This window comes from Huiozyma naganishii, chromosome 13 (genome assembly GCF_000348985.1).
Source record: "Huiozyma naganishii CBS 8797 chromosome 13, complete genome".
Classification (NCBI taxonomy): Eukaryota; Fungi; Ascomycota; class Saccharomycetes; order Saccharomycetales; family Saccharomycetaceae; genus Huiozyma; species Huiozyma naganishii.
The window spans coordinates 54,477-74,935 of record NC_035934.1 but is presented as its reverse complement, the minus strand read 5'-3'; the positions used below and the strand labels follow the sequence as shown (position 1 = coordinate 74,935).

The 20,459-nt window shown below is 51.7% G+C and overlaps 13 protein-coding genes across 13 annotated transcripts; 6 read left to right on the top strand and 7 right to left on the bottom strand.

The window, feature by feature from the left end:
* Positions 1–219: 219 nt before the first annotated feature.
* Positions 220–1,794, top strand: CTI6 (Cti6p; the record flags this gene model as incomplete). The annotated part of the gene is made up of 1 exon (XM_022610894.1): positions 220–1,794. The coding sequence occupies one exon, from the start codon at positions 220–222 to the stop codon at positions 1,792–1,794; it is 1,575 nt and encodes a 524-aa protein (XP_022467145.1).
* Positions 1,795–1,894: 100 nt separating this feature from the next.
* Positions 1,895–3,736, bottom strand: VPS45 (Vps45p; the record flags this gene model as incomplete). The annotated part of the gene is made up of 1 exon (XM_022610893.1): positions 1,895–3,736. One exon carries the CDS (start codon positions 3,734–3,736, stop codon positions 1,895–1,897), a length of 1,842 nt encoding a protein of 613 aa, XP_022467144.1.
* Positions 3,737–3,838: 102 nt separating this feature from the next.
* TCO89 (Tco89p) lies at positions 3,839–6,238 on the top strand (the record flags this gene model as incomplete). The annotated part of the gene is made up of 1 exon (XM_022610892.1): positions 3,839–6,238. One exon carries the CDS (start codon positions 3,839–3,841, stop codon positions 6,236–6,238), a length of 2,400 nt encoding a protein of 799 aa, XP_022467143.1.
* A 174-nt stretch (positions 6,239–6,412) lies between these two features.
* RTT10 (tRNA (34-2'-O)-methyltransferase regulator RTT10) lies at positions 6,413–9,388 on the top strand (the record flags this gene model as incomplete). The annotated part of the gene is made up of 1 exon (XM_022610891.1): positions 6,413–9,388. One exon carries the CDS (start codon positions 6,413–6,415, stop codon positions 9,386–9,388), a length of 2,976 nt encoding a protein of 991 aa, XP_022467142.1.
* Positions 9,389–9,494: 106 nt separating this feature from the next.
* RTC6 (mitochondrial 54S ribosomal protein bL36m) lies at positions 9,495–9,782 on the bottom strand (the record flags this gene model as incomplete). The annotated part of the gene is made up of 1 exon (XM_022610890.1): positions 9,495–9,782. The coding sequence occupies one exon, from the start codon at positions 9,780–9,782 to the stop codon at positions 9,495–9,497; it is 288 nt and encodes a 95-aa protein (XP_022467141.1).
* A 395-nt stretch (positions 9,783–10,177) lies between these two features.
* Positions 10,178–11,509, top strand: MRN1 (Mrn1p; the record flags this gene model as incomplete). The annotated part of the gene is made up of 1 exon (XM_022610889.1): positions 10,178–11,509. One exon carries the CDS (start codon positions 10,178–10,180, stop codon positions 11,507–11,509), a length of 1,332 nt encoding a protein of 443 aa, XP_022467140.1.
* Positions 11,510–11,759: 250 nt separating this feature from the next.
* Positions 11,760–12,536, top strand: UIP4 (Uip4p; the record flags this gene model as incomplete). The annotated part of the gene is made up of 1 exon (XM_022610888.1): positions 11,760–12,536. One exon carries the CDS (start codon positions 11,760–11,762, stop codon positions 12,534–12,536), a length of 777 nt encoding a protein of 258 aa, XP_022467139.1.
* Positions 12,537–13,112: 576 nt separating this feature from the next.
* On the bottom strand, positions 13,113–14,438 carry POS5 (NADH kinase; the record flags this gene model as incomplete). Its single annotated transcript, XM_022610887.1, has 1 exon — positions 13,113–14,438. One exon carries the CDS (start codon positions 14,436–14,438, stop codon positions 13,113–13,115), a length of 1,326 nt encoding a protein of 441 aa, XP_022467138.1.
* Positions 14,439–14,719: 281 nt separating this feature from the next.
* On the bottom strand, positions 14,720–16,576 carry GUP2 (putative O-acyltransferase; the record flags this gene model as incomplete). The annotated part of the gene is made up of 1 exon (XM_022610886.1): positions 14,720–16,576. One exon carries the CDS (start codon positions 16,574–16,576, stop codon positions 14,720–14,722), a length of 1,857 nt encoding a protein of 618 aa, XP_022467137.1.
* Positions 16,577–16,724: 148 nt separating this feature from the next.
* Positions 16,725–16,964, top strand: COA2 (Coa2p; the record flags this gene model as incomplete). The annotated part of the gene is made up of 1 exon (XM_022610884.1): positions 16,725–16,964. The coding sequence occupies one exon, from the start codon at positions 16,725–16,727 to the stop codon at positions 16,962–16,964; it is 240 nt and encodes a 79-aa protein (XP_022467136.1).
* An 85-nt stretch (positions 16,965–17,049) lies between these two features.
* ENT3 (Ent3p) lies at positions 17,050–18,261 on the bottom strand (the record flags this gene model as incomplete). The annotated part of the gene is made up of 1 exon (XM_022610883.1): positions 17,050–18,261. The coding sequence occupies one exon, from the start codon at positions 18,259–18,261 to the stop codon at positions 17,050–17,052; it is 1,212 nt and encodes a 403-aa protein (XP_022467135.1).
* Positions 18,262–18,405: 144 nt separating this feature from the next.
* On the bottom strand, positions 18,406–18,960 carry CPR3 (peptidylprolyl isomerase CPR3; the record flags this gene model as incomplete). Its single annotated transcript, XM_022610882.1, has 1 exon — positions 18,406–18,960. The coding sequence occupies one exon, from the start codon at positions 18,958–18,960 to the stop codon at positions 18,406–18,408; it is 555 nt and encodes a 184-aa protein (XP_022467134.1).
* A 135-nt stretch (positions 18,961–19,095) lies between these two features.
* DUS1 (tRNA dihydrouridine synthase) lies at positions 19,096–20,340 on the bottom strand (the record flags this gene model as incomplete). Its single annotated transcript, XM_022610881.1, has 1 exon — positions 19,096–20,340. One exon carries the CDS (start codon positions 20,338–20,340, stop codon positions 19,096–19,098), a length of 1,245 nt encoding a protein of 414 aa, XP_022467133.1.
* Positions 20,341–20,459: the final 119 nt, after the last annotated feature.

Genomic DNA, 20,459 nt, shown 5'->3' with positions numbered 1-20,459 from the left:
AGTTAGGGCTTGCAGTTTTTGTAAATTAGGGCTTGATGGATTAGGGTTTGCCATTTGTTATTTCCTAAATTAGGGCTTGCTTATTCCTGAAATAAAGAGTGTTTGCAGGGAACATACTAAACAGATACATTGCACTTGTGAAGTGATCTGCCCAGTGTACCGGGACTTGTGCTTGCTCGGTGTTCTCGTAGCTACCTGGAAAGTGGTACTGGTCACACGATGGATGTAGATGGTGTTGGGAAACAGGGCAAAACTGCCAGTGAGGGGGGCTTTGCTGAGAACGCTGATGCTGCTGCTGCTGCTGCCGTAGGCGCTGTATATGCAGGTTCTACAGATACAGCAGCGGTAGACAACGAGGAGGAGGATGAGGTGGAGGATGAGGATATTGTGGATGCAGACGTGGAAGAAGAAGAGGAGGAGGAGGAGGAAGAAGAAGAAGAGGAGGGAGAAACTAGGTGTGTATGCGGGGAATTGGATCCACCAGATGATTCGGGGCTTTTCATCCAGTGTGAACAGTGTGGATGCTGGCAACACGGGTTCTGTATAGGGATCGTCAGTGAGGATACGCCAGATAAGTACTGGTGTGAAATTTGTAGGCCTAATTTGCATCATCTGTACACAACGGATTTGGGGGAGACACGATCCATTTACAAACCTGCACAGGAATCGAGAAGACAGAGGAAACGGCTTGCCAGAATGGCCCACACGGAAGATTCGAAACCAGTGGCAGATTCGAAACCGGCATCCAGTTCCCGGAAATCTGTTTCTGCAGGTACAACACAGAACACCGATGGAAGCGATAGTAAACAAGTAATGGCCGTGTCTCCTGGGGCACAGCAGGTATCTTTGGAGCAAGCACCCAGTGACGGAGATTCCGTCAAGAGGGAACTTGAGGGTGCAGATGAGGATTTACAGGGGGGAGAATCACCACAACAGGCAGACACGGCAAGTAACTCCGCTACACCTTACGATGAGGACCAAAAAAGATTACAGGATAGAAAAAGGGCCACGTTCCTCGCCAGAGAGGAGAAACAGTACCAGATGATGTTGGAGAAGGCAATACAGGCAAGTAGACGGGCTTCGAACCCTCAAGACGACAAAAATGAGGGGGAACGACAGTCTAGCAACGATGATGGTATGGATGAGGTTCAGGAATCAAAGCAGCAAGAGGAGAGCGAATATGCGCAACCCACGCTGGAGGAACCAAGCGAATCACAAGGAATCACGGAAACCAACGACGAAGAAACAGATATCCCTCAACAATTGGGCAATGCACCCTCACAGCAGGAAACAGCAACTCCCGAACTTTCATCAGAGGAACTTTTGAAGAAACCTCGTGCTCCAGTGAGAAGGGCCCAAAGAGGTGGCCGAAGAAGTAGGAGAACAGCTCCGATTACTGGGGTCAACAAAGCCACTAGGGGTCGGAAACCAAGGTCTAGTAGAAACAGCCCTGCCGTTTCAGAAACCGCTGGAGGTGGTGGCATAAACGCTTCAGACATTGATGTCAACAAACCTGTTAAACCAAGGTTACCCCCTACAAGAACGACGCTAAATGAAATGAGAAGACGTGTGGCGGCCATTCTTGAGTTCATTTCAAGGACACAATGGGAACTTAGCCAAGAGCAGCAGACGAAGGAAGAGCTCGTCAAATTTGTAGATAATGAACAATTCATCAAACAGGTCGATTCTGTTTACGAAAAGCATCACGAAAGCTTGACCCTAATGGACGATCTAACGAGGAATTTGTTGCTATGGGAGAAAAAGTATTCAGGTGTCAACACCAGAGGAGGGTGACATGGAGTGTACAATATCTGGCATCCCCATAATGAGCACAATACTAAGGTATATAGAACTTGGAAAGTTATAAAAGAAAGAGAAATAATAGTAATAAATTCTACCTTAATGAATTTAAGAAATCGTGAGTTGACACTATGGATGAGCTTCCAAGTACCACTCTCATCCCACCGTTACCCATTGCTTCGTTAAATTGGTCCACAAATCTTGATTCTTCGTATGTAACACCTCCAGCAATGAATATAATCACATCCTGTGTAGGTGCATTAGTTGGAGTGGATGTACTCTTATTCAAGTATTTGTATTTGGTTTCGGATAGCTTATTTTTTGAGAGATCGCTCAACAATTGGGACAGTTTGGGGACATGTTGCATGTACACATTATCGCTGGTAGCATTACGCTTTGCTCCGAGCCTACTTCTATGCAGATCCATCTTTGTATTAAATTTCCTGGCCAGTTCTGTCAGTAAGTCGTCCTTTTCTGGTGACCGATTCGCACTGGCATCGGTACCGTTACGAAGTGCCTTGTTTTTCCGTTGGACAAAGAACTTTCTAAATTTATGCAAGTAGTTGATGTCTTCTGTGGTTAGCGATTCCTTTAATATATTGAAGATCTCGTTGATTTTACCAATCTCTCCACTATTTTGTTCTTGTGGGTGAAAATCGTCGTACCTCAGCATATATATGCACGCCAACTTTAACTTATAGTACTGGGACAACCTGGCGTCACGGAGTAAGTTCAAAGTGGAATCGTAATCCTCGTTGTTGTCCCCGTGGACAGTCAAATTCTGTTCCACTTCGCTGAGTTCCCAAATGTGTAAGTCCTTCAACTGTCTATCTAATTCGCCCACAATCGTCATATGTTTGGACACGTTCCCAGAAAGTTTCTTTAGCTCCGGATACTTCTCAATAAACTCCTTTATGTCGTCCATGGTGTCTACCGAATTAGCACCCTGGGCTGTAGTCTTATAAGTCGACACGTACTCTTTCAATTTGTCCCCCAAATCCCCAAAATTCAGATACCTTGTATCGTGAAAGAAAACGTCTTGTTTGGAGGATAGCGTTACAGTTTCCAGCTCTGCTTCAATGTTTGGCACTTTTGACAAGTTAACAATGTTTCTTTTGATACCTATGTATTCGTGTATCATCGATTGGTAGGTCCACGGTTGTAACAGCGGTGTCAAGGGATCGTCAAACCTGTCTAAAAGAAGCAGAACGGGTGGAGTGGAAGGGTCCTGTGGGAAGTCAAATAGAGATCTTGAGTTTTTCTCAATGTCCTGCAAAAGACCCTTACCGAGCGACTTACAGACTGCGCTCTCCTGGTCGTACCTTATAATCTCCGGTTTCACCTTAAGAGACATACACAGGGAGAGCAGACTATCCTTACACTGTTTCATGTATGACTCATCAACTAAAGTATCCACCACCAAATCACTGCTTGCTCTGGGCAGATCCAGAGAGAACAAATGTTCATTGATGATTTGGTAATCTTGAAACAGTTCTTCCACTTTCACCACAACCTCCAATTGATCTGCCTCAGCTAGAGTCTCCAGCTGCTGTTTGCTAACAAAATTGTTGAAGAACAGATGGTACTCCCCGTATTTCGGTGATTGTAGCTCACGTACGAGACAAGCTAACGTTTCGTCAGTCGGCTTCACGTAGACAAGACACTTCAATTGACGCATTACATCCCTTTCTGCGTTTTCCACAGTATCAATCAAGTAGATCTCATGCTCCAGCAACTCTGTCTGCGTGGCACACACCGACAGCGTAGGGGTCGTGTTCTTATCCAGCAGCAGTACTTTGACTCTTGGGCTACCAGCGGACCCGTCCATAATCCCACCCAGGGATTCATGGTCCACGGTACCAAACGAGGCACCAGATTTCACCTGAGAGTTGACAATGCGTCCCACATAGTAATCACCGACTGCAAACAGGTCCATTGCCACAGTGACTTCTTGTTCCCTGTCTGTTATCTGTTCACTCACTGGCGTAGCTTGAAGATTAATAGCGTTTGAGAAGTGACCAAAAAAACGACCTCAGCAATGTTCTCGAAGAGACTTGTAGAAATGCATGGTGGTCAGGAAGCAGGGACACTTTCGAGGCCCATTATGGATGGTAACGGCAGCACTGGCAAAGTGCACAGACACGGCAGGGTCTTTTCCACTAGATCGCGGACAAAGTCCACGGTTTCCTTCAAAGGTCTGAGAAAAGTATGGGGAGGACAAGAGGGTGTGGTCAGTCCTGAGTTGCGGCCGACCAAAATCAAGTCCGCGGAGTCGCTGTCGAGGCGGAGAAACTTCAGCGGGTTGAATATGACTAGTCTTGGGAAAGTGAGGTCGAATCCCGGGTCCAGCCACTCAGGGTTGGGTCCCCTGGGTTCTCCTGGACTGAAATCAAGGAGATCCAAATCAACGCACACTGTTCTGACTATGAGTGGCGGACCAGGTCGTGGTGCCGAACGAGTCTACGATAATCTGGACAGTTTTGTTGGAATTGCCCCGGCGAGTGATGAGGAAGAGGTGGATTATTTCACTGATGACGAGAATGTAGATAAGGGTCAGCAAAAAGATTTGCCTCACAAGCCAGAGTTTACTCTGGGGAATCCCCAGGACAGTGACAGTGGTGATGATACTTTGGAAAGTTCTTCAAGAGAATTGACGGCCCAAAGTCAGGACAATGCACAGGGCGAGATCAGAGAAGATCCAATACCTTCACCGCTATCGGAGAAGATAGGAGAGGAGAAAGCCGCAGAAGAGGAGGAAGCAGCAGAAGAGGAGGAAGCTAAAGAAGCAAGCGGGAAGAAGAGGGACGATGCGGGGCTTACCGCGGACAATATTGCAAGAGATGCGCATAGGGACAGCGATGATATGATAGAAACAACCGATATAGATCTCGAACCGACTTCGCTGGAACTGACAAGACAGGCAAGAAAAAGAAGGAACAGAGTTTCGAATCAAAGCGGACCGCAGCTGGAGGACAAAATTACCGGTAGTGATGATATAGCGCCAGATAAAGATACCATCGAAAACGATGGTGCCAGTCCCGCGGCTCATTTGAAACCGATAACAGTCGAACCAAGCACTGCTGGTGTAGCGGACAATCCTGATGACGCTAGCACGGGTCTCACAGACCAGTACATACCCAACATGATCTTATCGCAATCAACTGGGATGGAGAGGAAGTTTGAACATCCTTCTTCAATTCAGAATTCCTTGGTGAATGAAATACGGGGCGGTGACCCTACAGCTTTGCATCCAGATAACATAAAATACTCTCACGGTTTTAGAAACGAACGAGGGTTTGCAGGTGATCCACAACAAACGGCGAAACGGGGTGGGTCCAGCAGGAGTGATACTTCAAATAACACGGCAACAAACTTTTCCCAGTCACACTCAAGTCTGGCTAACACTTTGCAAAAATCCAACGCAGCTGCCTCCTTAGCCGCTGCTGCTACGTCAGGACCCCAGTCCACTGGGAACAAGCATAACAACGTTGCTGAGAGCAATCCGTCTTCTTACATCAACAACTTCTTTTCCAGGAAGTTTTCCTCTAAACCATCTAAACACGATCAAGCAAAGGATAGCGGGAAGTCGTCGCTGTTGTCTCAATTGTCGAACTCAAACACAACTGCGCACAAGAACACGGGCAGCTTGAATAACTTTGCACAGTTTCTTAAATCTGACAATGCTCATGGTGACTCAAGAACGCAAAGGAAACTTTGGCTACAAAGAGAAAACTCTATCATGGACTTGAGTTCCCAGAACGATAACAGCGTGGACTCAATATTTATGGCAACTAACGTGGACGTCAAGAGGGAATTTGAAAGGATATCACACGAATACACGAACGCGCGCAGATTTTACAACCCCGTCGAGGCTGCGTTGTCGCGGTACGAAGTGAACCACACGAACATGAAACGGACAACGAACAACCCGGGGAAAACTGCAACGCAGGCTAACATAAACACGAACAAGCACGTGAAGGAAGAGGTCGTCGACGCATCTAATCTGCCACAGAGTACCTCCTTGTTCGCACAATACAGCACAAGCAGCAACTCTTCAGGGAAAGGTGGCCTAGTGAATGCGAGCGGCAGGATAGACGAGTTCCTACCACAGAATCAATCATCAAAATTGCAAAGAGTTCTGTCGTCCATCTGGAAAGAGGAGTCGATCAATTTCGGTAACGAAGTCAACCCCTTGAGCAAAAACACTGCTCCGCACGCGGGGAATCCAAGTTTACTACAGGATTCAATCATGCAGATGAATACAAGCTTGTCCCACCAATCCATGATGTCTGCAGCGCGACACTCATTGAGACATGCAATGGGGTCCCAGACAAACCTGCACCATCAGCAAAGAATGATCAACTCCCTACAGCCAACGACAAGAGCCGTCAACAGACGCATGGAGGCCATGAACCAACCGCACCAGCGGACAGGGTAGTACCGAAGCATATGACCAGTTGTGAACCCGGATGCTTCTAGCTCCAGCCGCGTCATCGGAGAGAAATATAGAAAAATTTTCTACTTCGAAAGTTGAAGTCATCGCATATACTGGTTGTATGCGAGCAGAATTGGGTGCGTGTTCGGTGCTGCAGTGCCCGCAATTGAGACGATCATGAAGGACACGTTCCATGTAGGCCCCTCTTTGGCTGTCAAGTTTGTGGCAGGGGATCAATTGCTTTGTGCCGTGGGCCCCTTTTTGCACATCTACAATGTTACAAAGAATAGATTGATCCATAAGGTACGTATCTTTAAGAGGAACAAGGTACATGGGATTGCGGTTAGCGAGGACAAACTGGCTATATATGGTGGTAAATCTGTTTCTCTCGTTTCATGGGAGCAACTTACAGGGGCCAACGACGTTAGCAACTTGGAACATTTGTCGCCGGAATGGATTGTTTCTACTGAATTTGACGTTACGGGCCAGAATGTATTCCTGTTGACTTGCTACAATATGGTCCTTGTGGTGGATTTTGCTTCAGGTGACGTTTTACAGAGGAACTCATTACCCAATGAGAGATCGATTCTGTACTCTGGTTCCATAAAAGTGTTGGATAGGGACCATGTCCTGGTTAACGCCGGGACTGTGATGGGGGGTATCATCGTTTGGGATCTACATACTGGCACTCAGTTGTGGAACCTGCTAGGACATGAAGGTTCTATCTTTTACGTCACGGTTAGTGACAATGGGAAATACGTGGCAAGTTGTTCGGACGACCGTTCTATTCGTTTGTGGGACACGTTCACCGGCAAAGAATTGTCCCTCGCATGGGGACACACGGCAAGGATCTGGAATCTGAAATTTTTTGATAACGATACCAAGCTGATTAGTGTGTCCGAGGACTGTACTTGCCGTATCTGGAGTGTTGAACACACAGCTGAGGGAATCGAGCTGATCGCTGCCGATACTTTTGAAGTTCACTTGACTAAGAATGTATGGGGGGTTGATGTTAATGAGGAAAAAATGATCGCAGCTACTTCTGGGAATGACGGTAGGATTAAGCTTATTGATTTGAAACAGACGACAAGGATGGCTGACGAGATGGAGCAGTTTGATATAAAAGCAATTGAGATCCATTGTAATGTTCGTTTCGCAGCTGGAGAGATAATCAAAGGGTTCCATTGCTTTGAATTTGGAATAGTGGCATTAACTTCTGGTGGGCATGTATTGAGGTACACTTTTGCGGACAAATCTTGGGTTTTGTTGTTTACGGACCAGAGGTTTTTATCGTACTCGATTACCAATGGTGTTACTGTCGCAAGTCATAACGTTGTAATCTTCTCGAATAACAACTGCGACTTGTTACTGGTGAAATTTACCGACAGGGGAAAAATCGTCGATCAGGGGAAAGCTCTGAAGGTCACAGGACTAGCGAAGACCACAAATGTTATGTGCACAACTGGTGATAAGGCTGAAGTCATATATGTAACAGTTGAGTCGCCGAATCCGAGGGACAACTTTGTTATACTGGCTATCGACTCGTCCACTTTGGAAGTGATTGACAGATTCAATTATGGAAAACCGGATAGCTTCGTATCATCTTGTGTGACTGTGCTCGACCACTACATTCTTGTCGGATCTCGATTCAGCACCGTCGCCATCTTTGATCTCTTCAACTGTGCTAAGAACGGGGTTTACAGAATTGACGATCTCAATATAGGTGACACGACGACGTCCATCGAACACGTTGAAACGAAGCAGTGCAGACACTTGTTTTCCGTGACGAACAGGGACGGATACTACAGCTTCTTGGCAATCAAGTTTGATAACGGGATCTCTCACGAGGTGATCCATTCGAACAAGACGGTGAAGGGGTTTTTAGAACGTGCGTTTTACAACGACGAAGGTGACTATGTCACGTACGGTTTCAAGTCCCGTTTATTCTACATGTACAATGAGAGTAAATGCTACGAAATAATGCACCATATGTGTGGTGGTGCACATAGACAATGGGGACTATACCCTGTAGGGGTCAAGGAGTATATTCTGGTCTACATCAAGGCATCTCAGTTGCATGTGCTGAGGATACACAAACCGCGAGTTCCCGAATTTTTGACTGCTGGGTTACACGGCCGTGAAATTCGGGATCTGAGCATATGCCCTCGAGCAAGAGCAACGAACGAGAACGAGTACCTGTTTGTGACAGGTTCTGAGGATACCAGTATCAAATTAAATACTGTCGATAAGTTGACAGGAGAAGTTACGACGTTTTGGACGGAAAGGAGACATATTTCGGGCCTCCAAAGGACCCGATTCATCAGCGACGACCTGCTGATATCTTGCAGCGCCCTTGAGGAGCTGTTTCTGTGGCGAGTCGACGATACGTTTGCTAGGGGCCCGTACATCCACATGCTGCAGAGTCTCCCCGTAGCGACTTTGAACCCGGACCTTCGGATCATGGATTTCGACGTGAAGTTCACTGCTAGTGGGTCCTTTATCCTCGCGACGGTTTACTCCGATTCGAGCATCAAAATGTGGCACTATGATAACGAGAGCAACAACTTCAACGTATGCGTAGAGACAAGGTACAAGACGTGCTGTATTTTGAATACCCGGTTGATACAGTTCAGGGACCATCTGTTCTTGCTCATTACCGCCACTGATGGGCACGCGGTCATATATCGTGTCGAGCAGGACAACGACGATGCGCTACCGAACGGATTAGCTCCTGTAGTGTCACAAAGGATCCACCAGTCCGGGGTCAAAGCTGTTGATGTGAAGGTGACAGAGTCTACGTTGACGCTGTACACTGGCGGCGACGACAACGGTGTCTGCGTCAGTGTGTTTCAAAGTGTTCCCGCACCAGCTGCTGGGGGGTTCCCAGGGTTTGAACTATCCAGGAGCGAGTTTGCGCATAGCATAGCCTCTGCAACAGTCACCTCTTGCCAACTGTTCGACAAGGGCTCGAAACTTCTCACCACGTCCATCGACCAGATCGTGCGCGTCTGGGACGCATCCGACGACGAGCTGCCACTGAAACTGATAGAGTCCCAATACACCACAATCGCTGACACGGGATGTTGCGATGTGGTACAGGGCGACAGCATAGTACTGATAGGTGGTGTGGGACTGTCCACTTGGAATATGTAAGAGCTGTACGGACCATATATATATAGATAGAGAACGTTGACGAACCGACCGGTACTATGTACAAGTGTGTTGAGGGACGATGGGGGGATTACTCACTGCTGTCAGTTCAGCCCTGCCGTTGTTTGTGTTTGTGGTTAGCCTTGCAGTAGACGTACACCCTTCCCTTTCTGCGGACAAAGTAGCAGTCCTTGCAAAACTTCTTCAAAGACGACCGCACTTTGAACCCTCTCTGCCATGTGATGGAAGCAGCCCAAGGTTGTCTCATCGTGGCAACACCGCCGGCGACACGCCCAACAGTCCAGGGCAGCAGCCCGGTATACAGCGTTCTCGTCGCGACCAGACGCGAGCTGGCAGCAACAGCAGCCAACAAAACCGTTCTCCCACTCGCGAACATCTTTCCGAATAGAATGACCTCAACGAAGCCCACGTAGGTGCAGTAGAAGTGTTGCTGTTCTAGTAGTCCTGATAGTAGTGAGTCTCTTGTTCGAATTCGTCATTTGAAACTTTTCAAAGAGTGGGGCGCATCGCTTCCCAGAGACACACTGGACGAGTCGTGAGGGTGAACCTGCGTGGATCTGTGCGACTGAGTGAGCGTGCTAACTCGGTGATTGGATTCTGAGTGTAATTGGGCGTTGAAGAGCTGTGAATTAACGAGCTCTCCCCGAGATCTGTGAACGTTACCGCTGTGGCAATTTAGGTCTTTGTGAAGAAGGACACTGAATAAGAGCGAGAGAGACCAGTGCTGGGTATTCAACCAGTCTTGAAGACAGTAGTGAAGTGTACTGTGCGATGTCAATTATGCCTGGGAGGACTGCCGTGTGCGATTTAAACTTGTTAGCGGCTCCCGTGGACGGTTCTGCAACCGTTTCGTCGAACCCGCTGAACTTCACAAGTGCGCCCAGCAGGACTGTGTACTTGGGGAACATTGCGCCCGAGGTGACGCTGCGTGAGCTGCTGGACCATGTGCAGAGCGGTGTTGTGGAGGATGCGCGGTTGTTCCCCGCGAAGTCGTGTGCGTTTGTGTCCTTCGTGGACGAGAACTCGGCGCTGCTGTTCCACTCGGATGCTATCTTGAACCGGCTCCGGATCGGTGACCGGGACGTCAAGATCGGGTGGGCCACTGCGACGTTGATGGACCCACTTGTCGCGACGCGGATCCAATCGGAGGGAGCCACCAGGAACGTCTATTTGGGGAACCTCCCCGATGGAGTCTCCAGATACGAATTGACTAAAGATCTGTCCGTGTACGGCGAGATAGATTCAGTCAAGTTGCTCTCCTCCAAGGGTGTTGCCTTCGTGCACATGGCTTCGATCGGACAAGCGATCCATGCGGTCGCGAACTTACAACGTGACAACAAGATCTACAGTGACCGGCGTGTATCCTTTGGCAAGGACCGGTGCGCTTATGTGACGAAGTTGCAACAGAGCCGTGCCGCGCAGTTCCTCGGGCTCCCCGAGGAGGACGCTGTTCGAATGGAGCAACTTCGCGACAGGGACTTTGTATCGAACGTGCTCCTCCAGCAGGCAGCGGCGACCGCTGCCATTGCGACCTCCGCTGGTGGACCAAACAACTTGGGGAACCGTACAATCTACGTCGGGAACCTGTCCGCTCGATGCCGTATTGAAGAGGTGTGCAACGTGGTCCGCGGCGGGTTGCTACAGAGCGTCAAGTTTCTCCCGGACCGACACGTGTGTTTCGTCACCTTTGCGGACCCTACCGCCGCTGCACAATTCTACGCGATGGCCTCACTGCATGGACTTACCATACAACGCCGCCGGTGCAAGATAGGTTGGGGGAAACACTCGGGCCCCCTCCCGGCGCATCTTGCAGACGCGATTTCACACGGTGCCTCGCGGAACGTGTACTTTGGGAACGTCAACTGGCAGGACCCAGCGGTCGCGGAGTTCTTCGAGGAGAGACACCTGAGGCAAGCGATGTCCCATTTTGGCGAGATGGAGCAAGTCAATGCGGTCCCTGAGCGACGCTGCGTGTTTGTGAACTTCACGAACCTGGAGAGTGCGATCGCTGCGGTCGAACAAGTCAAGAAATGGCCGCAGTTCCAGCAACTCAAGGTCAATTACGGCAAGGACCGCTGCGGCAACGTCCCCGTGGAGTCATAGACCGAGGGGGGACCTTCATCAGACTGGATCTTCGAGTGAGGTACACCTCCTGCTGTTCGAGGTCCGAGACGTCTCAAAATTTCAAGGAATAAAAGGAGTTTGAACAGCAGCAGTTGCAGATGCGGAAGGGATGAACGTTGTGTTATTGCTGCAGGTACATTGTGTTTGGTATCGTCTAGAAGGTTGATACACGAGGTGAGGAGTGTACTGTTGTGTGTGTGCTTTTGAGGAGAAAAGGTTTTGAGTCAGGATGGCAGATATAGTGTATTGTGATACGGGCAGAGTGCGCAGCGAGTTGAACATTGCTGGAGACTTTAACGGGTGGACCGTGGAGCCGATGGTGAGGCGTGAGGGCGAAGGCGAGGGCGACGGTCCCTGGGTGTACCACCTGTCACGGGAGCAATGGGATGCAAGTGCAGACAAGAAGTTCCAGTTCAAGTTCGTGGACACTTCAGGGAACTGGTTCACACTGGACGATTTCCCCGTGGAGGCTGACGAGCACAACAACGTCAACAACGTGGTCGTTTTGGAGATTGCAGAAGAGACTGGAGAAGAGACGGGGGAGGAGCTGGGAGAAGAGACTGGAGAAGAGGCCACAGAGACCGTCGACGACGGTCCCGAAGCCCCGACCCCGTCGCTAAAGAACGTGGATATATCTCGCGATGAGACCCCCGAGCAACCCGAGGAACACCCTTCGGTGCAACAATCACAGGACGATTCAAAACAACAGGACAACACCACGACTACTAGTACGACCACGGACGCTGCTGAAGACGTGGACGCCGCTGCCAATTTGAGCACACGGGACGACGCAGCAGACACTACAGTGTACCAGGACAGTCACTCAATGGCCGAACTGGATGACCCACTTGAAGAAACTTGCCCTGACGAAACTCGCCCTGACGAAACTCGCCCTGACGAGACTCAACCGGACGAGTCCCGCGCTGTGACGGCCCCCCAGGGCCCCTTCCACAAACTGTTTGTCGTACTGTGCTCATGGGTTCACTGGCTACTGCATAGCGGATGATCAGGATGCAATTGAGCGTCGGAACCTGCGGTGCGATGCCCTAACGGCCTGCGGTACCGTCCCATCATGTATGTGTCTGGGTAACGTATAAAGAGATTTAAAATTTTTGTATTTAAAGGCCTCGAAGTCGAAGTTGAAGCTGTTGATGAACAGTTCTTGATGGGTTCGATGCTTTGTATTTGCAGATCGGTAACGCAAACTCACAGCCGGGCTGCAGCCATAATTAACAGCGTCCTCGATGAGGTTGGACACCCCCCGGGGAGTCCTCGACCCATGACCACGAGGGCCATTTTGGCTGCACCGCGTATGTGGCATATGGGACCCAACGTTCCCTTCGGGGAGTGTTGCTGGTTCCCATCTGCTGCTGCGCGGTCTTCCCGTCCCGGACTGGAGATTGAGTGTTGGTGCTGTGAAAGGCGCTGGCCCGTTACTGATCTTGGGTGCAATGGTCCCTCCAGCTGGTATTTCCGGCGAAAGGGTTCTTAAGCCTTCGTGCTTCCCGCATGGGGACGATTGCAAGGATCGCTAACACATTTTGTTGTATATATAGTACATTGTATCTTGGATTTCCGGGGATCAGTTGTCCTTGTGCCGTCTTGTAAAGCGGAAACTTGAATTGAAACCCAGAAGGTCGTTGAGCCCACGGGTCCAGTCGTTCTCGGACTTGGCGACGCAGTAAATCCCAGCTTGCTTCGTCGCGCTCTTCGTCTTGTTCAACACCTCCTTCGACTTCTGCGCCGGGAGTTGCGTCCCGTCGATGTATATCGTCCCGACTTCGTTCACGACGTGGATCTCGTCGCCGATGTGCAGGTCCTGCTGCGGGAACCCGTCAATTGACAAGTTCACGACGTGGCGGTGTTCCTGCGGCAGACCATTGCACTCTGTAGCGGCTGCTGATGATGATTGACCTCCCAAGGGTGTATTCGCGGGCCGCTGGTTCATCTTTGCCCCGATCTTGATGCGGATGTGCGATGAGTGTGGTAGAATTAGCGGGCGGAAGGACAGTGACCGCGGGCAGATCGGCGTCAGTAGAATGCTCGGTACTAGTGGGGACACAATCGACCCACCGGCACTCAGTGAGTACGCGGTCGAACCAGTGGGCGTGGAAAGGATCACCCCGTCTGCGGTCGTCCGCGTCAGAAAGTCACCGTCGATGTAGATGTCCAAGTTCGTCAAGTGTGGCAGGCTGCCCCTGTGCAGGAAGATATCGTTCATCGCTTGATCCACGAGGTGAATGTCCCGCTTGTCAGCTTTACCTGACGCTGGGTCCTTCCTCACGACGTGGCACTCGAGTCTCGTCCGATGGAGACACTTGGCTCGAGAACCGATCACCTCACGGAAAACCTCCCGGTGTTCCTTAAAGTCGAACGGTAGTAGGAACCCGAGCGTCCCCAGGGAGAAGGACAAGACGGGCGGGACTTGTAAGTTCCCAAATGTAGACACCCCATGGAGAATTGTACCATCACCTCCCAAAGTCACTAGCAAGTCCGTCCGAGCAACAATCGCCTCGGGGGGGCCCGTGTACAGTATATGTTTCCCACTATCAGACACAGTCGTCTCGAGGTCCCCCCTGATCTCCTCAGCGACATCCTCCGTCACTATCACGTTCACCTCAGGGTACGACCCGTGCAAGTGTGAGATAAACTCCACCATTGCGTCCCTCGTCGACGCAGTCCACGGCTTCTTCGTGATAAACACATTCTGCAGGGGCCGTTGCCAGATCAGCGACTGCAACTTCGAGTTCGTCGACGCGACGAAGTCAGCCCGAGTGCTCGGCCGCAGGTTAGTGACATCCTTCACACGTACCCGCTCCGTGTGCAGCAGCCGGAGCCGCAACTGCAGGGGGACCGCCGCCCCAATAGACCTCGCCCAACATATCCCAGATACACGAGTCGACAGCATCGTTGAGAACAGGTAGCAAGCGTCAGTCAACTCTCGAGGTTCCACAGTCGAAGTCTTCAAGGTCTTCGACTCCAAATTTTAATCGGCGACTTTTAAACGTTTTAACCGGCGACGGTGACTGCGACGGTGAGTACGACGACGACTACGACGTCGATGGACCCTTCTCTTGATTCAATGGTCCCCGTAGCAGTACCTTGTAGCACCACGCTGCGTCGTGTTCAATTTACAGATGGAGTACACAACTTTTACACAGCGAGATCTGTATCAGGGTCTCCCCCAGCTTAACACTTCAAGTAGATGCCCTGTCTCTTCTCCTCCTCACGCAGCTCAAACATGATCTGCACGGCGACAAAGAGGCAGCCGCTGGCGATGCCGAAGAAGCAAAGGCCGCGCACCGTGGAGAACATGTCCCAGAGCAGAGTGCGCGTGCCGTCGACGCCCAGACAGAAACCGAACAGGTTTGCAATCATCATCGTCCAGATGTTGGCGACTGCGCCCAGCGCGCACAGGTGTCTGTACCAGGACTTGGCCCTAAACTGCTGGCAAAACTCCGTGGCGAGCATCTCCGGGATCAGGAACAGCACGATGATCCACCCCCAGAAGAGCAATTTCAATTGGATGTCGTGCCACACAGCTACGAAGGAGAACACGGCCAGAGAGGTGAGGATTCTGTTGCGGGACCCGCCCAGTGGGATGTAGATGTACCGGACGACCCACTTGTTGAAGGACCGGTGCCACGCCCGCCAGAACGCTAGCGAGCTGTAGTTGTTGTCGACCATGCGGATCATGTTCTCTGGGGCGTCGACACCGTCGAGAAGCGCCCAGAGACGGAACAGACGCCAGGGGATCAGCAACTTCAAGTAGATCGCGTTCAAGTTAAACAGACCGATCATCGAGATCTCGAAGGGCGTGTCGTTCGTCCACGCCTTCGTCTTGGACACGGCGACGACGTATGTGAAGTGCAGGATGAACTCCATCGTGAGGATCGTCAAGGCGAGCCGCACAGCGTACGACACAATGCGCCGCTTACTGATCGAGGGCAACGTGTGCTTGCTCTGGTACACGTAGTCGTTGAAAGTAATGATGGGCCCAGCGATGAACAGAGGTGTGTACAGCACATAAGCGACGAGGTTTGCCAAGTTGTACTCGCTGATATGGTGAGGCGCCTCGAGTCTGGCACGTTCGTTCACGAGTAAAGAGTCGCCATGTGGTGGTTGCTTGTCGTCCTCCTGTATCGTCTGCAGGGACACGCTCGAAGAGTTAAGTCTGCGGTGATGCGGTCTTTCCAGGACGAGATCTTCCCCAGTGTCACCATCCTCTGTCTTCTTCAAAGTCTTGAACTGTGTATCCCACCTTTCCAAGAAGTCCAAGTTGTAACTAATAATCCGTAGCAGTGTGAAGTTGAAGAAAACGTCCCACCGCGGGATGATCCCTCTAAACCGGACATCGTCGTCGAGGAAGGACAGACAGGAGGCAAGCCTGCTCAGAGGCATCGTGCGCAAGTGGTCGTTGATGAACAAAGTCCCAATACCATACACCCAGTTGAAAGCGGTTGCGTATCGCCTGTGCCGCTTCAACACCCTTACGACGATGAACATCGTAAACATGTGCAACAGGATACGTACTGCATTGACGCCGTGTGCTACCCACAGGAAGAACAAACCAAAGAAGAGGTCGAACCGCAGCCGCGAGATCTGCGGGACTACCTTGTGCACAATCCGCCTCAAAAGAACGTGCCCACCCATCAACGACAGCAGGAGCAACAGGTTGTCCCTAAAGAACCTGTACTGTGCGTCAGAGTTGTCCACTTTCCGTCCAAAGAGCCACCCTTGGCTCAGCAGAGGGCTGAACTTCGGGAAGTTCTCGACGTTGACCTCGCTGCTCGCCCGCACGGCAGCGCGCAACATCAGCGGCACCACGACTGCAAAAGCAGCAAAGTACGCTTTAAACTCGAGTGTTCCCCACCGCGGCGCACCAACAGAACCAAGGGGACTAACGGAACCACCGCTGCTGCTGCCGCCGCCGCCTACCTTCTTGCCTTTGCCCTTGCCCACTGGAGAGACCGGCTGCGGCGCAATCCGTGCATCCAGCGCGGGCACAGAGAACAGCTCCCTCAAGCCGCGAGTCACCAGATCCATTGCCTTGATGTAGTTGATGTAGTTGATGTAATCTTGTTGTTGTTGTTGTTGATACCTTCATGAACTTCTTTTAATTGAAAGATTGCAATACTCGAAACATCACGAGCACCTCGAAGAAACACAAAACCCACCACCACAACAGCCACAAATGAGGGCACGCACTGCCAACCGGTTGCTGAACAACCTGTACCTGTCTACATTCCTAGTCGCCTTTGCGTCCGTCGCGCTCGGGTCGCTGCTGCCCTGTCCCGCACACACTTTGGAGAGCGAGACCCCGGAGGAGAGGAGGAAGAAGTTGCAACGAGAGTCGTGGGAGCCGCCGCGGGAGCCAAGGGGGCCGCGGAATCCCGCAGAACCGCACGAGGGAAGCGCCACTGGTTCATGTTAGATAGTGGTATTCCGGGTGCTGGACCACCCCGGAATACCAACAGAGCACATACTGTACATACACTACTTTATATTCGTCAGACATATTAGAAGCTTAGCAGGTCGACGTCGCCGGTGTCCTGCCGTGTTCCTGCAGCGCTGGAACTCGTCAGTTCGCCGAAGAGATCGTCGTCGTCGTCGTTTTGTGATGCAGCGGGGACTGGGGCTGGCTTAGCGGTCGGTTGATGATTGCCGGATCTGTTCCGGGGGGAAGACTCGACTGTCGTTGTGCTGACCACAGCGGGGGCCGGTTTCCTCGCCGGGTCCTCCGGCAGACTCTTCGCAGTGTTGAACAGCGACGAGAAGGGGTCCCCAGCTTTGGCCGGCTGCTTCTGTGGCATACTGCTGGGCATGCTGCTTGGCATAGTACTCTGCGAAGTGTGCAAGTCCAACGAGAGCAGGTTCGACGACGTGTTGTTGATTGTATTGGATGCCGGTGTAGTCGCTTGCTGGGTGCTCGTAGTAGGTGCAGCAGCACTTTGGAATTCGCTGAACTCGTCGTCATCGTCATCAGCCTCTTGAGTTTGAGCTTGGGCCCGTTGTAACGCTGCTGGAGGTGGGGAAGGTTCCAAAGTAAACCTCTCTATCGGCCTTGCCGCACTTGCGGGCTCAACTTCTGCCTCGTCATCAGTGTCGAAGTCCGCAGAGACCGAGATACCATGCGAAGTGGAAGCGTTGAACCCTGCATGCGGGTTCATCGCCCCGGCGGTGGAGGAGCCACCAGCCCCCAACGCGGTGGCACCACCGGCAACACCTTTATACTTCTTCGCGGTCTCGCGGGCCTTCTTGCGGGCGTCCCTGACCGCAGCGTCGTCTTGCAACAACTCGACGATCTGCTTCGCACGGTTGCGCACGTTGACACCTTGATCTCTCCCCTGCGAGTCGATGTAATGGAAGGACTCAAGAAGACGCACGATCCGCAGCGCAGCACGCACGTCGTCGATGAACTTCTCGGACCCACGTCTGATCAGGTAGTCCAGCAACTGCAACGCTTTGTAGATCTGCCGCCACTCGGACCCGGCCTTCTCCGTGAACCGCCGCATCAGCATCATCATCACCTCCTCCCGCTCCTTGTAGTTGTACGTCCCCTGCGCAATCTGCTCCATCAGCGTAGAGGAGGCCCCCCAAGGTTCGTTGTTCGTCGCCTCCCTCACCTTCGACTCCATCTCTGTGAAGTTGAACACGACGTTCTGCGCCTTCCGGAAGTACTTCTTCGCATCGTACAGCGTCATGTTCGCCAACGTATCCTCCAAACTCATCTTGCAGCGGTCGTTACAGTCCTCTCTGTGGTCTTCTTACTCTCACCGTTGTTACTGCTAAGAGTTATATATCAATCAATCCAATATATACTGCAGTAGTAGTTACTGGTACTAGTAGTTGTATGTACAAGGCTAGATATCAGTTTAGTCCAGCTCGCCAGCGTCTTCAATGACGATCTGGGCACGGGGTTGCCCCGAAGAGGACCCGTAGGACTCGATCTTCTTCACGACGTCGTCGTAGCCCTTCACGACCTCACCGAACACGACGTGTTTCCCGTCGAGCCAGGGGCAAGCGACGGTCGTGATGAAGAACTGCGACCCGTTCGTGTTGGGCCCCGCATTCGCCATCGAGAGCAACCCAGGCCGGTCGTGCTTCTTCGTGAAGTTCTCGTCAGCAAACTTGGCACCGTAGATGGACTTCCCACCGAATCCGTTAAGCAAGTCCGTGTCACCACCTTGGATCATGAACTGAGGGATGATCCGGTGGAAGGGCGTGCCCTTGAACCCAAACCCCTTAACTCCAGTGCACAGCCCAGCGAAGTTCGCCGCGGTCTTGGGCACGACGTCGTCGTACAACTCGAACTCAATCCGGCCCAACGCGGACCCGTCCGCTAGCTTAGTGTCGAAGAACACCCGCTTCAAAGCACGCGCACTCGAACTGAACCCTCTCACACCGTTTCTCAAACTGTTACCAAACATATCTGCTGCTGTTGTGGTTCTAAAGCCAGAGTGTAGTGTAGTGAAACATCTCTTCTTCTTCTTCCTCTTCTTCTTCTTCTATAAAATATTGCTTTGCGATCTTACGTACAGATGGATTCTTATTTGGATGGCCACCTAGGCATCCGTCTTGAGCCTCTTTGCCGGAGACGACGTGTCATCCTGCGCATCTAACTCCGCAACAACCCTCTTGTCGCCTGCGACGCCGTCCACGCGCCGGAAGTACGGTTGACACCGCCAGTAGGGCACACTCTTGTAGCATCCGCCCCATTTCTCCAAAGGACCGTCGACAATTGCATCCTCTGGGTCCGTGCGGTAGATCGCCTCAACGGCGCGTTCCACGGGGACGACGACCTCTCGCTCCCACTCGTCCAGCGTCGTGTGTGCGGAGAGCGATGCAATGGAGGACCGGATATCCGTGTGGTGCGGTAGGAACGGCCGCAGAATCTTGAAGAAGTGTGACTTCATCGCCTTCCGCGACGCGGGGGAATCCCCAGCGTGCAACTTCACAATTTCAAAGAACTCCCGCAGAAGCACGTCCACACGCGGGAAAGTCCGGTCCTTGTCACCAGCTGGGTCGCTGAACACACCGGGGTTGTACAGGTTCCCCTCCGCACTCATAACCGCGTCACACCCAGTGTACTCGAGACACCGCTCGATGTCCCCCGGGTACAGTACGTTCCCGTTCGCAAACATCACCGTGCCCGCAGGTAAGTTATCCCTTAAGTATCGGATCACGTCCCAGTCCGCGAGCCCCGTCTTCTGACCCTTCTGCTCACGCAAACGTCCATGCACAGTCAGTATCTGCACACCAGCATCCAGGATCATCTTCGCATACTGCAGCGTCTTCTCTCTATCGGGGAACACGCGTATCTTCGCCGTAACGGGAACTGTCAGTTTCTCGTGCAATGTACGAATGATCTTCTCAATGACCTCCCACTCCTCCATCAGGAACGACCCGTAGTGTCCCTTTCGCGCGATCCCCTGCGGACACCCAAGGTTTAAGTCCACCGCGTCACACCGGTCCTGCACCAACTCAGCGGTCTTCAAAATGTACTCCGGGTCGTTTCCACATATCTGTACAATCAACGGCCGATCAGCAACACCCACAGTACCATCGAGGGGACACCACATGTCCCTTCTGTACTTCTCAGAAGTCGCAAACAGCTTCGCATGGAACATCGGTGTGTAGCACAGCGTCGCACCGTAAGCCCGTGATAGAATCCGCCAGCAAAGCTCGCTCGAGTCAACCATCGGCGCAAGAACCCGCCGGGGACACCCCATCTGCTTGAACAGTTCCCTGCCAGTCATTTTCGACACCATCGCCGCCCTGGGAACCAGTAACCGATGACCCCACACCATCGACATGGTGGGAACTTGGATGATGATGAGTCCTCAAAATTGACAATATTTGAAAAATTTTCCAGAGCTCATCGCAAGGTGTAACGCCGTGGCTGCCCATGGTCCGTTGCACTCTTTAA